Consider the following 13,412-nt stretch of genomic DNA (forward strand, 5'->3'; position numbering starts at 1 on the left):
AAAAACAAGATCTGAGAATTCTACTTAGACATTTCCCCACTTCCAGCCTGCTCCAGATTCTTCCTATCAGCCCCCTCTCCCTATTATCCCTCTCTCTCTAGCTCCAGATAAGAATGTCTCTTTCTCCCACCAGATCCTGGACACTCACTTCTTCTCACCCCACATGCCTGAATCAACAGTAAGACCAGATAATTAGCGACTCATTATCAAACATAAAATCAATAATCAGAGGAGTGAGAGCCAGTTGGCAGCCCTACTGCAGGCCCATCCCTCCAGCAAACGAAGCACCACGTAAGCATGCAGCAAGTGCCCCGTCCTGTGCTGACAGAAGTTGCCTACCTGTGGAACACTCATTGCAGATGAATTTGCCCTTTGGCATCTCGGAGAGCCCAAGGCACTGCAGGTGGAAAGCACCACAGCACTGAGCCTCACACAGCAACAATTCCCCTGGCTTCTCACAGATCTGTGGGGAAAGAAGCACAATGTCAGCTCTGAGCAACCTCCTTCCCCAACAATCCACATGCTGGCCAGGACTGCCAACGGAGACCATTGTGGAAAAATGCTACGTTATCCTTATGTCAGCAAATTCAGGTGGTTTGTGCATCTCCACTGCCACTTGCCACCCAGTCCCTGCTGCCATGCATCAGCTAAAATGAATCCTATGTTGGTGACATCTCTCTAACACCTGTGGACTTTATCAGGAGTACAGGTAATCAGAGAAAAGGCTCAATTCAGACCACAAAAAGCTGGTTAATTTGACAATAAGCATCTTGAGGCTACCTGGACTTTGCTGGCACCTTAGTGCATGCCAGAACCTACACAAAAAACTTCACAGCAGCAAAATTTCAAAGACATCTCTTCAAGGACACTACCTGACACACATTCTCCTTGAGAGCTGCTCCTCCTCCGCGCTCCCCCTGAATCTTCTTGGACGAAGGCACTCCATGGTCATTCTCTGACCCCTCTTCATTACCCTCTTTAGGGCTTGCAGCAGTCCTGTGAACCAATGCCTCCCCCTTTAAAAAGAAATCCAGAATTAGGGCTGTCAGTAAGTCCTGGGTTGAGTTGGAAACTACAAATCCAGCCACTGAGTTCATAACAGGTTTGACAATCCAGTCTGTGTGCTACCCACCCTGGGGAGAACACCCCCTATACAGTTCCACCAAAAGACTTGTAAGAAAGGAAAGAGCTCTTAGTTTACAAGACCACCAAAAACCCAACACACTCAACACAACTATTTTTCTGTGCATAAACCCTCTTTGAGGAACGAAAGTCATGGCCGAGGAAGAAAACTATCACCCTGCACAGAAACAAATCAGGTAGGCTGGAACAGTCTGAAGCATCCTGCATGCTGATGTCTGCTTGCACTGAAAATGCAAATGCAAAACTTCAAATTATCTTTATTGCAGTTTTCACCCAGCAAATGGGAGACTCTTGTCTCAGCTTGTCCTAAGCCATGTAAGATACAGGAACACAGATATTCGAGGCCTGCACTACTATGTGTCCACGGGACCTGCCCAGATGCTGCTAGAGGGAAGAGCAGCAGGTGTCCTAGAGATGCTCATTTCTACCGTAAGATACTGCTGTCCTAGAGCCTCACATGGCAGCACTGCCTTTGCTTTTGCCAGGACCAGCAACTAAGAGGTAGGAAATGCCATCCTGCCACTTCCAGGTAGAGTCTGGGCAATGCTTCAGCAGTCTCATCAGCCCCATCTGCCATTTCCAAGTGGATGCACCTTAACAGCCATTAATGCTGCACACCACAGTGATGTCCTAAGGAACCAGCTAAGTGCTTTGGAGCAAGAACATTTTCCGGGGTCTGTCCTTTTTCAATACCCCAGCTCACTGCAGTTAGCCGAGTGATATCAGTGTGCAGCTGCCAGTTCCTCCTTGGGTCACCAAGCCATACCCAGTCACAAACTACACCTGAAAGACCTTGTGAGGAATTCAAACTCATACCTTCAGGTCTGCTCAGTGCCAGGTGTCCAGCTAACCATCATGACAGGGAGCTTTGCACCACTTTCTGCATAGAAGAATATCAGTCTGAGCTGTGGTGAGCCTAAAGCTTGTAAGCTGAACTGAATATTCTCTGAACAAATTATTAGTCTGGACAAAACAAGGATATAAAGATTTCCCAAAGTTAAAAGTTGGAAGAACCTAAAGCTGGTATTTTAGTCAGATAAGAAAGGTTCCTTTGCCCATTTTGGTTTTCATTCCTTGAATGTATGCTTCTATTTGGGTACATTTCAAAGCCACATGAGTTCCACGGAGCAATGATGCACAGGTGCATTACCAGCAAAGCACATAATACAGAGATTAATAGTCTAAATCTCCCTTATTTTGCACAAAAAAGCAAAGTCTCAGCTACAAACTACTGCCAGTCCAACACCTCATCACAGCCCTACAGACCATCATCACAGCCTTGCTGGCAGTGATGCAGCCTGCAGGAATAACTGACACCCAGCATGAAAGCTGCTGCCACCCTACCACACAGGCCTGGCAGAGGGAAGGGTCTCTATGGCATTGTCAAAAAGACCATCTAAGAATACAACAGCCACCTTTGCCTCTATATGCAATAGCAAGGCACTGCAGAACTAAATACCTCCTACAGAGGGGGCAAGTTTCTCCTCCTGGGTCTTCTTCCAGAGCTATCTCTACTGCTGTATCTGGCACATCCTCAAAAGCCTGGCCTGTTCTTCGGCACAGTCTGACCTCAGATCACGACCTTGACAACCATTTTGACAGCATTTTCCTTCCCCTTCTCTCAGTCTCTTGCTGCCCTGATATTATGAACTGGCACTCATCTCCACAGACAGACAAGGACAGAGAAAGCTGCTTACTGCAGCCCAGGAAGACAAGCTTTCCTCTGCTCCCTTTTCCTCTTAAAGCAGCCAGATCCAAGGCTTCACTGCACGGTATCATCAGACCATCTATTTCTCCTAGCATGATTCTGCAGACAGTGAAGTTCCTTGCCTGGTGTGGGGGAGTTTGCTTAGGGATCAGCATGGTCTGAAATACATGTGGAAGCACAATTACATGTCCACAGCTCTGCAATACTCACCAATCCCATGCACTCACCTGAGTCACTCTCATCACAGCAGCTCAAGAGACACAGTCACAGGAATGGATGCTGGCAAGAGGTGCCAAGCACTGGCATTGTTTGGGGGGCATGGTTTACCATACCTAGCTTCAGGTACTCAAGACAAATGCCTAAGGCTGGGGCAAGTAAGCCTCCCTGGGCAAAGACTCCCTGCAAAGCCATGGTCTAGTGAGTTTGCTGCTATGAAGCGCCCATTTTTTCTTTCCTATAAAGAATCACAGTGAATTTGCTGGCTCAGAGCTGAGCCGGTCTTAGTGGGTGCCCTGCAGCAGACAGTGTTACCTAACACCCCAGCACTGGCACAGACATCTGTACAGGTTTCTTTGAAACACAATTCCAGATGAGCACACTTCCAAAGGAGCACTAACAACAATACAGGAAGGTTTGCAAGGCCCAGGGGTAGTTACCTCACTTTACCACCCCCACCAGAAATGCCCTTTTTAAGAAGCAGCAGCAGAAGGGTGGCTGGCACTGCTCAGCCAAGTGATGCTTGTGCTCGGCTGGAAGTGTATAGCAATAACAAATACAACAATGTATGTCTGTAATTAGCTCCTGAAATACATACTGACTATCCTGACAGAACAGCCTGCTCCTGAACCTGGGTCACTGGAAGTGAGAGGTGATGGTGAGAGGCTCAAGAGGCGTCCTGCCTCTCCCAGGAAGTCTTGCTTCCCCTACACTTGGTGATACCTGGCTCATTCCTAAAAGGCAAAATGTGCTTGTCAGAGATAATTGTATGCTGGTTCTGCTGGGATGCAGTAGAAGGGAGTTGCCCCAATTATTTCTGCTGGGTGGCAGAACATAATCAGAGGCTCCTGTGAGCAGTCACACACAGTTCCCCCATCCCCTCCAATGTGGTTCTGAGCTCACCCTGGCATGCAGGGGGCAAGTGGAAGAAGGGGTTGAAATTCACAGTTTAGTGGTTGTGATTCATACCGGTACACAAAAGGGCAAGATTACAACCACCACCAGCAAAGACCTTTATAGCAGTTGGTCATTCTGAGGTGCAAAGCAAGATGCCAGGCAAAACCTCGTTCCATCAGATCAGAACAGCCTCTCCCCTGGAGAATTTGCCAAGTAGCTTAAAAACTGATCCCACGTTACACAGTCATCAAAAACAGCTACTAAATCAAGATGACACCTTCAGCTTCAACCCCAGCTCATGCAACTACATCAGTGGGACAAAGTCCCGACTGACACACAGGCCGGCCAAAGAAGACCTGGCCAAGGCTCTGAACAGTGCCCTAGGAAGTAGCAGGCAGGTTAGAGGGGTGACAGCATGTAGGAAGTCCCAACAGTACCTCAGAGTGTGGGGTCTCCCCTAGCCCCTCCTCACTTCTCTCCTTCTTGGAATGCACTGCAGCAGAGGCATGGCGCTGTCTCTTCCGCTTCCGCTGCTTCTCCAAGAGCTTTTCAGAAGCTGGGATGCAACACAAAGACCACTCAAGAAAAATGCAGAAATAATTCCCTTGCTACAGGTGCCACCAGTAAGTCCTATACCCTTTCTGAGAGCTTCAGGCTGGGTCCTACTGTATTTGAGGGCATGAGGGCTGGGGCAATACCAGTCCAGTCTCCAGGCAGGCTGTCCTGCGACCATCAGAAGACAACTGATTCAGAGGGGGTTAAGCCTATTTGCTGGGCTGCTGAACAGTATCACTGATAGCTATGAATAACAACTGAACACCTCCTTGTGGAAATATAAACCCACCATCTCCATTTTCCATAGGGAAAACCAAAAACATAACAGTACCTTTTATAAATACACAATCTCAATATCTATTTCTTCTGCCACTGCCTCAGCTGAGGAGAGATCAGGACATGTAAGCCCTTTCACACACAAAGCCACAGGCACTGATCCAACTGTCACCAACAGTCCCCCTCCCCAGCCTTACCTTCCTTACCTTCGCCCAGGTCTGGGAAGCGGGCTGATGAGAAGACCTCCGAGCTCTCAGTTTTCAAAGAGCCAGTGACCTACAAAGACACAATGAAGTAAAGTCACCAGATGCAAAGCAGAGAAGCACGTTCCTTAGCTACTCAGAGCTTTTCTCAATGCCTGCAATATGTTAACTTACAGTTCAGGTCAGGAATTCATCAGTGATTAGAGACATCACAAGAAAACACTTGTTTTGGGTGGACACTAGATCCCACATTGAAAGGCCAGCCTCTGGGCAGGGCAGAATGCTGAGTCTCCTGTGCCTTGTGCTCACCAGCATCACCTGCAGTTTCTTGAGCTCTCCCCAAAAGGTCTCTAGCACCCTGTAATCTGCTGGGAATGAGCACTCTCTTCTAACTTTATGGTTAAGACTGAAAACACACTAGTCTCTGCATTACTGCAACCATGATAACTATATTAAGACTGTACCACACAGGGAGAGAAAAAGGGAAGTAGAAAAACTATTTTTAAGCAACCTTAGAAACAGTGGCAGCAAGTCTCATGCAGGTACACCACCTGAAATAATTCTGTACAAGATGCTTTTTTCCAAACTATGTCACTGGGTACTGAGTATTTAGCAGAGAGGAGCAGCATTTGCCTAAAGAATCTGCACCAAGTACTGCACACTGCGTGTGGTGCAATCCAAGCCTCCACCCTGCTAAAAACTCTGCACTTATGTACCATTCACCAGCCCACTTGGGAAGGTAACAAAGGAAACACTGCTCAGAGGAAATCTGACAAAAGAGGACAAAGCCTTAGGCTGAAGTTACACTGCAACATAACAGTAACAGAAAGCCTCTGCCCAGACAATTTCTGCTCACACCTTCCCAGCCAGCATCCAGATGACTCCTTTTCCATAAAAATCCATGAAGAGAGGAGATTTTACAGCCAAAACTACTCAATTCCCATTACAAGTGGGGAGGGGTGGAGAAGAGATCTGTATTCAGCAGATTTCTTCATCCCAACACAGCAACCAGCACCTTTGGGAAGGGTGGACCTTGGCTCCTGGGTCACAGCCAACAAGAAAACCACAGTTCATTGCATCGTGTCTCATTCAGCAGAGTCTGCTGTCTGGGTTCACTTTATATCTGGCTTTCAAAAGAACTAGGAGGAGAGTACCTTCTTTGGGGGAGTCCACTCTTCCTTCTTTGGCATAAAGGCAGTGTCCAAATCATTGGATTCCAAGAGCTTTTTAGTGGGCTTCCGTTGACGCTTCCTTTCGAAGTTTCCTGCAATGAAACTCTTCACATCAGATAAATGGGGGTCTTCTACTCTTCATCAGACTAAGACCACTAAGCAAATATCAGCCAACATCTCAAGACAATCTGCTCCATCCTGTCTTATGGATCATAAGGGCAGAGATGCCAGTTACCTTTTTCTGCACAGCTTCAGCAAAAACTGGACCTCAGCCTGTCATGACCTTCAGGCATACCTCAATACATCATACAAAAATCCACCCACAGAAGATAGACTATGAAGTCAACTCCAGCTGGTACCACATCCTGGCAGTGCAATTCAGATCATAATTTCTAAATCACTTTGTTCTGGCATAAGCCAGTCCTACCACAGACAAACACAGCCCTGCTTCTACTCCCACACCACTCACACCAGCGTTCATGCTGCATGTAACAAACAGGTTAAAGGGCTGGTTAAAACTTCCCAAACAAACCAGCTGTAACCTGCATCGTTTCCTGCTCAAGCTTTTTGCTGGCACTTGGGAGACAAGTTGCTATACCTAAGCTCACCCACACTGACTGTAGCAACAGTTATAAGTTTGAAATGTCCAGAAAGTTGTGATGCTATGAGTGCACTTAACAGAAACAGCCTGCTGCCCATCCTACCCTCTTCACCTGCTTGCTTTATCAGCCTTGGCCTTGTCCTTTATGTGACACACACCTCTGTGTGCACTGCTTATGCATCAGGCATCCTCCCTAATGGAGGGACACACTACATCATTTCCAAGGCAAGGCTCTGCCCACAATCTGGGCTCTGTGTGCTTCAGCAAGTGGTGAGTTTTCTCTGTAGGGGGAACAGCAATACAACCTCTGAATACCAGATGCTTCTTCCCACTGCTGCACCCTGTACTGTTCCCCTGCATCTCTACCTTCAGATTCCCACTGCCAGTTGTTCTTCCTTTAATCCTCTCCAATTTTCCATTTCCATCTGACAAACACAAGCCCCCAAAGGCAATCCCCCTGCTCCAGGCTAATTGACCTCCCAGTGACCGTACCTCTGTTTGGATTAGTTTTCTTGACTACAGCACAACCAGAACACTCGGGCTTTAACCCTGGACATGTCTTTAGATGCTACCAGAGAATGAACATGCTGCAAAGAAGACCCTGATACTGACTCTGTTGGAAAGGGTGGAAGTTTGTCAGACCACACTGGCTTGTCGCATACTGTGCCCCACTGAGAGCTCAGGCCCTTGCCTGTTGCTAGTACAAGCCTCTGACAATTTCTACAGATGCTTAGAATCTCTCAGAAAAAAAGTTTTTCCAGAGAAATTTCTGTGCTACAACTGCCTGAGCTGTCTTGGAAAGCAAAAGGTCATCCCGTGATCTGTGGAGGTCAGGCTTTGCATATCAACTGTAGTATAGCAATGCTCATCCAAGGGGTTTTAACAGCTGTGAGAGACCTTCAAGATAAAAGAATGCTACTGTTTGCCAAGCACAGATGGCAAGGACTCGGAGAAGTTGTGATTGTCTTCATTTGGATAAAGAGGCATTCTGTGCCAGGACCTAAGGAAGACGATCGTATCCTACAGAAAGCTAAAACCATTTGTGTAATCATCCAGCTCTCTGGGTCACCCACAGCACCCGCCCTCACTTCCTGGCTCCAGTAATGGTCCCTGAATGATGCAAAGCAAAAAAAAAAAGATAAGAGGTCAACACCTACTAACCTTCTCACTCTGACTGAATCAACAATTTCCACTGAACCTGTGACACATTCACTTACGTGAAGAGAATCACACAAGCTCTCACTCACCTGATTTCAGGAATCTCTCTTCTGCATCTGGAGAAGCAGAAACTTCAGAAACATCTGAGGAAGACAGCACCACTTCTGTAAAGTCTGAAGGTCCTTCTGGAAGTTGATCATTAGGATCAGTGGAATGGGATCCTAGTTCTGAGAAGGAGCACTCTGCTTCAAGGATGGGAGGGGACTCTTTGGTTGAAGATGGAGTTAAAACCAAAGGATTCTGTCCCTGCTGGGCATCTCTGTCAGGACTGCACTGTGCAGGAAGACCTCCTTCAAATTCAGACCTCACCACAGAATTCACCTAGCACAGTGAAACATGCTGGTGAATACATTCATCCTGCATAACACCGCACACAACAACAGTCAGCCAGCAGGAACACATCAAAAGCACAGAGCCCCAGAGTAATGGTCATGAAGAAGACAAAAGCCTTCACTCACCTTTTGCAACTGCTCCTGGCCTTTCTTTGATTTTTTCTTGGGTGCAAATAAGTGATCATATTCTTCTGCATATTCCAGAAGCCGTTTACTTGGTTTTCTAAGGCGCTTCCTCTCTGAATGTACTAAGAAAAAGGAAAGCAGATTCAAGACTATGTTTGAGACAATCACAAGAGAAAATTCTCTTCATCACCTCTAGAGAATAGTTGTTCCTGCATTCTCTTCCAGAGGGATTCCACGTGGGAAGAGCCCTGATATTTCTTCCTCTTTCATATGGCCTTATAATTTTTGAGCTTCCTATTTTCCACAATCCTGACATGGCAGGTGGGATTTCTAAGGGCCTAAGGGACTTCAAGCAGTTTAGACAGGAAATAAAAAAACAGTAGATATCTGACTGAGAGCATCCTGAATTTCACCCAACATCTCCCTAGACAAACTACATCTAACCTTCTTACAGTACTTCTACAAAGCCTAAGAACATTAGCAACTCAGACTCATCGTGCTACTTTTGCTGTTAAACTCCTTTGTTGTCAGGCAGGGCACAGGAAAACACTGTTTTCCCATAACCCGTTTCAGTCACTAGTTTCATTAGAAACACAAGCCCAACTCCTTCCCTTCCCCTCCTCCCTGGCATAATTTTATATATACAAGAGCCTTGTATTCCCCATCTGCTGCTGCAAGCCCATTTATTGCCTTTGCTTCCCAACAATAGATTCCACAATGAGATCAGGGAGCAAACAGTCCTCAACAGCGACTGTGAGCTCTTCAGGGCTCATGTCTTTGTGTCTGCACGATGCTGCACCCCAGCAAGGGAAACCCAATCACAAGTATTTCCTCCATACAAACCTAACTACCCTGTGCTGCACCACCTCAACACCCCCCTCAGTGCACAGTAAGCTCCCAAAAAGGAGCCTTGACACTCTACCACCATCTCCACTCAGCAAGCTGCAAAAGCAAGATAACACAAGTTTACGTATTCTTCTCATTTCCTGCAATACCTCTGACTTTTCTCCCTTTTTTTTTTCAGCTTTCAAAATTATTCAGCAATATTGTCAAAAGATTTATCCCCATCACAAAAACATTTGTGGTCTCCTGGAAGTTTAGGAACAAACACTAAATATTTTCTTTGCTTCTTTTCATGCGTAGGAGGTGTGTTTTTTTCTTTTTAAAACAAACACTTTATAAAAAAGCATTCCAGTGCAAAGCTTCAGAACAGGGATGTTGGACAAGATTGCTACACTTTATTGTGGCTTTGTGGTTAAACAAGCATGAAAACGTCAAACTTGGCATAAAGAGAAGAAAGGAAAACCTTTCTCAAACACAGCTATTTTCAGCCTCTATTAATGCTCTGCACAGGTGTCTCGGTGAAATACACATTTCAGCACATAACCAGGTATAGGATGAATATCCTCACTGGGCAACTATTTAGAGCCCCAAAGCTGTGCAGCAGAGCACACAGCACTGTGCCAGAATGGCTGGCTTAACTACATATTTTTCCCCCAAACCAAATCCCGTACAAGAATCCCAAATGGAGTCTGATTGGCACCGGTAAATAACGTACCTGACAACCCTATTCTGTATGAAAACATTTTATATCAGCAAATTCCACCAATCTTCACCTCTGCCTATTCTCTAAATATCACCATAGTTTGTACCAGGAACATGCCAAATGTTGTCATTCAACTATGATGAAGACTTCACACAGTTTGAGTTCAGTGGAAGTAACTCAGCTGTGACTACAGTCTGTTGTGCTCTCTTACACTGATACTCTGCCTGCTGCAGACACAGATTCGCCACAGCTTCACAAAGCACTTGCAAAGAGAAGAAACTCCTTCTCTTCTATAAGCTGCAGTGAGTAGCTCTAGCTCCTCTCCAGCAATGCCACCTCACCCAGGAGCCTGCTGCCTTTCACTGCTGCCTCTCTTCCAACATTGCTACCTCTTAGCAGCTGCTCCTCTCTGTCTACTTGAATCTTCATCTCCCATAGCAGCATTACAGGGACACTTCAATTGCAAAGCCATCATGAAATAACGAGAACCTCCGTTGTATCTTAATGTAAACGAGGAAGGAGGCTCCTCAGGCAAGGATCTCACTCCCCCCTCAGGCTGCAGCAGCCCAAACAGCCCCAGGATACCTGCTTTGTCAAGACTTAAGTCCTCAGAAACATGTGGCCACAGCTAGAGGAGCCGGTGAATGATTAAGCTTGTCATGATTTTAAACCAGAACTTTTACCCCGTGTGTTACACGCTATGGGCTTGTTTTCTGTGCCTGCTGGGACTTGACTAGGGCAGGTCCTATGACCACTAAGCCAGGAGTTGCCTGTTCCTCTTTCAGTGTGGAAAAGGCAACCTCCAGCAACCACTAATAGCAAAATACACACACCAAATGTGCACTGAGGGAACCCATAAGTGACAAAATGCACAGTGGTTCAATATTCTGTCAAGTTATCATAATTCACGATAGTGCAAATAGATCAGAGCAATTTTGTTTGGTGAAATCTATGTAAAAATTTAATTTTGTTGTTTTCATTAAGGTTTGCTCCCCCAGATTCTGTGCAGAAGCCTGAGGATGGTATGTGTTGAATGCAGCTCTGCAGGACCTACTCCCTCCACGCACACCCCTTTGTTTTTGTTTTGCTTTAACCACATGTCTCCATCTCCATGGGCAGGGCTGTCTGACCTTGTGTTCTTCAGAAGCCTGCTCCTTCCTGGGTTATTTTGCATCCAGTGACGCTGCCATACTTCTGCCTGCCATTCCAAGACCCACCCCTGGCCCAGCCTCCCTGGCAGATGCCCCCTCTTCTGTTCTTACCTCCAACCCTCAGGCAGCCACAACAAAGCTGTAAATTAGGAAATCTGTGGGGCTCCCCAGTTCATCATTAGCAGCTAACAATATTCCATGCTAAAATGCAAAAAAACCCCAAACAACCTAGCACCTCTCAGTGAAAACCTTCAGAACAAACCAAAGATAGACTGTCAAACAGCACTATGGAAAAAAAAACCAACAAAAAAAGAGCAGTCACTGAGACTCAGTTTCCCACATCTTTCTAATGCTGATCTATCCAGCTAACACCAAGCACATGGCTCCAAGAAATACATTATGAAGGTGTAGGTTTAAATAAAAAAAAAACACTTCCCCATCTCAGAAGGATGCTTATTTTACATTTTACTGTGGAGGAACTAATAGATTTGTAATGTATTTGAACTTTCTGACCAAAAAGCAAAGCAAAATCCCATAATCGCTCTGCCTTCTTTGTTCTCCATGCTTCCAGAGAACCCAAAACCAACATCACCACACCTTCTTCAGCTCAGATGTACACATCTCCATGGTGTCAAACAGCCCCAAGTTCCATAACTTAAGCTTTAAATGAAAAAGTATAAAATGTATACAAATACACACTCTGGCGCAAGTCCAGCTCCCTTACCTTGTGCAGAGAATTCAGACTGGGGAGCAAAGTTGCCAAGCTCTGTTTCTGAGTCCATCACACTGTTGTTTGGCTTACCACATACATTCAAACGTTTCTTAACTAAGTCTAAATGATTCTCATAGTCCTGATCTGTTAGGTCTCCCTCAAGCACCTTTGAATGAGGGGAATGCCTACGTCCCAAGCACTCATTTCCCTTCAGTGAAAAGCCACGAGAATTCAGGCCACAGGCACTTGCCAAGTTTCCTTGTTCCCTAGATCTACTGATGTGCTTATTAGATCTAGCACTGCTTTGGTTAAAACGCTGCCATCGCTTTTTGGGTGCTACGTGATTTATGTCATTAGACTCATCACCAAGAGAACTCTCACTATTTGCCTCTGAATCCAAGTCTGGACTCTCCCCATTTTCAGCAGAAGTGCAGCTCTCAATATTTCTACCAGCTTCAGGTCTCCTTCCAATACGATCTAAATTGTCATCAGATAAACAGGCAGAGTCTTCATCAGTTGAATGTTGTGTTAAATCAATAGACTCTTTCCTCTCAGTATCTTCTGCTTCATTATCTAGAGGACTGGTAACCGAACTGTGAACACGGAATGTATGTTCTCCTGAATCTCTGGATAACAGACTTAGCAACTTACTTGGCCCTCCTGGTTTTAAGTCCTTTCTGTTTGAAACTGTTTTATCTCCAAGCTTTGATGACTGCTTAGATTTTGAACAGTTGCGTTTGGAGATGCAATTTGTGCCGTTTGTCCCAGAAACAGCAGCACTCGCAGGCTCCCTTTTACTAGTACCAATCCCCGTCAACTTGGTTGGAGGATTGCGAGAAAATGAGGAGTTGCTTACAGCTGAGTTCAGATTCACTGTTTCCTGGACACGATCTCCATTTTTTTCTATTTTATATGGGGGACCTACAATAGACAAGGACTTCAGACCACTTGCAGAATTGCTTCCAGAACCATCAGCTGTGCTGGTATTTCGAAATGGAACTATATTTTGACCAGTCATCAGTTGCTGCTCTTTTGTCTTACTGTCATGCATATCCTTCAACATCATTAACAAGGTGCTGAATTTGTAATCTGGCTCGATAGGCAAACGACCATGACCAGAGGCAGAAGAGAAAAGTAAGGGCACCGTAGCCTTGGGAGTGCCAGAGTCATTAGCATCGTCATTCATGGACCGGTAAGAGAGCTCCTTCAGCTCTGACAAGACATGATTCACCACAGCTGTTTCTATTTCAGAAGAATCCCTGGTTTTCTCATGCATGTTGTTTAACAGTTTCTGACCATCAGCTTTCCCACTTCTCTGAAGAGAATCTCTCTGGAGGCCAGAGAAACCTTTGGTATCAGAAGAGCAGCGATTCACATCACCTTCCTCTTCTGCAAGAGAAGACTCCAACCCAGCAACTTTATGTTTGCATTTTATACTTCTGATTTGGGGCAATTTCACACTTTTCGGCTTCAAGATTGCTTGATTTGCAACACCAGGCCAGGAGCTGTCCTTGGAAACACTTTGGGTAGTAGTGTGCTTGTTTGCTAGGGGAAGA

At 45.8% G+C, this 13,412-nt stretch overlaps 1 protein-coding gene across 1 annotated transcript in view; it reads right to left on the reverse strand.

The window, feature by feature from the left end:
* The window catches only part of NSD1 (nuclear receptor binding SET domain protein 1), a 65,453-nt gene that overhangs the window by 18,789 nt on the left and 33,252 nt on the right, over positions 1–13,412 (reverse strand). Inside the window, exons 4-11 of the mRNA XM_010002097.1 lie at positions 12,508–13,412; positions 8,448–8,569; positions 8,019–8,310; positions 6,153–6,262; positions 5,002–5,071; positions 4,402–4,520; positions 873–1,016; positions 340–463 (exon numbers count right to left, since the gene is read on the reverse strand). The exon at positions 12,508–13,412 is cut by the window's right edge and continues 1,058 nt beyond it. Of these exons, the coding sequence (XP_010000399.1) occupies positions 340–463; positions 873–1,016; positions 4,402–4,520; positions 5,002–5,071; positions 6,153–6,262; positions 8,019–8,310; positions 8,448–8,569; positions 12,508–13,412 (1,886 nt within the window). The remainder of the gene's footprint in view (positions 1–339; positions 464–872; positions 1,017–4,401; positions 4,521–5,001; positions 5,072–6,152; positions 6,263–8,018; positions 8,311–8,447; positions 8,570–12,507) is intronic.

This window comes from Chaetura pelagica, unplaced genomic scaffold, assembly GCF_000747805.2.
Source record: "Chaetura pelagica isolate M959 unplaced genomic scaffold, ChaPel_1.0 scaffold356, whole genome shotgun sequence".
Lineage (NCBI taxonomy): Eukaryota > Metazoa > Chordata > Aves > Apodiformes > Apodidae > Chaetura > Chaetura pelagica.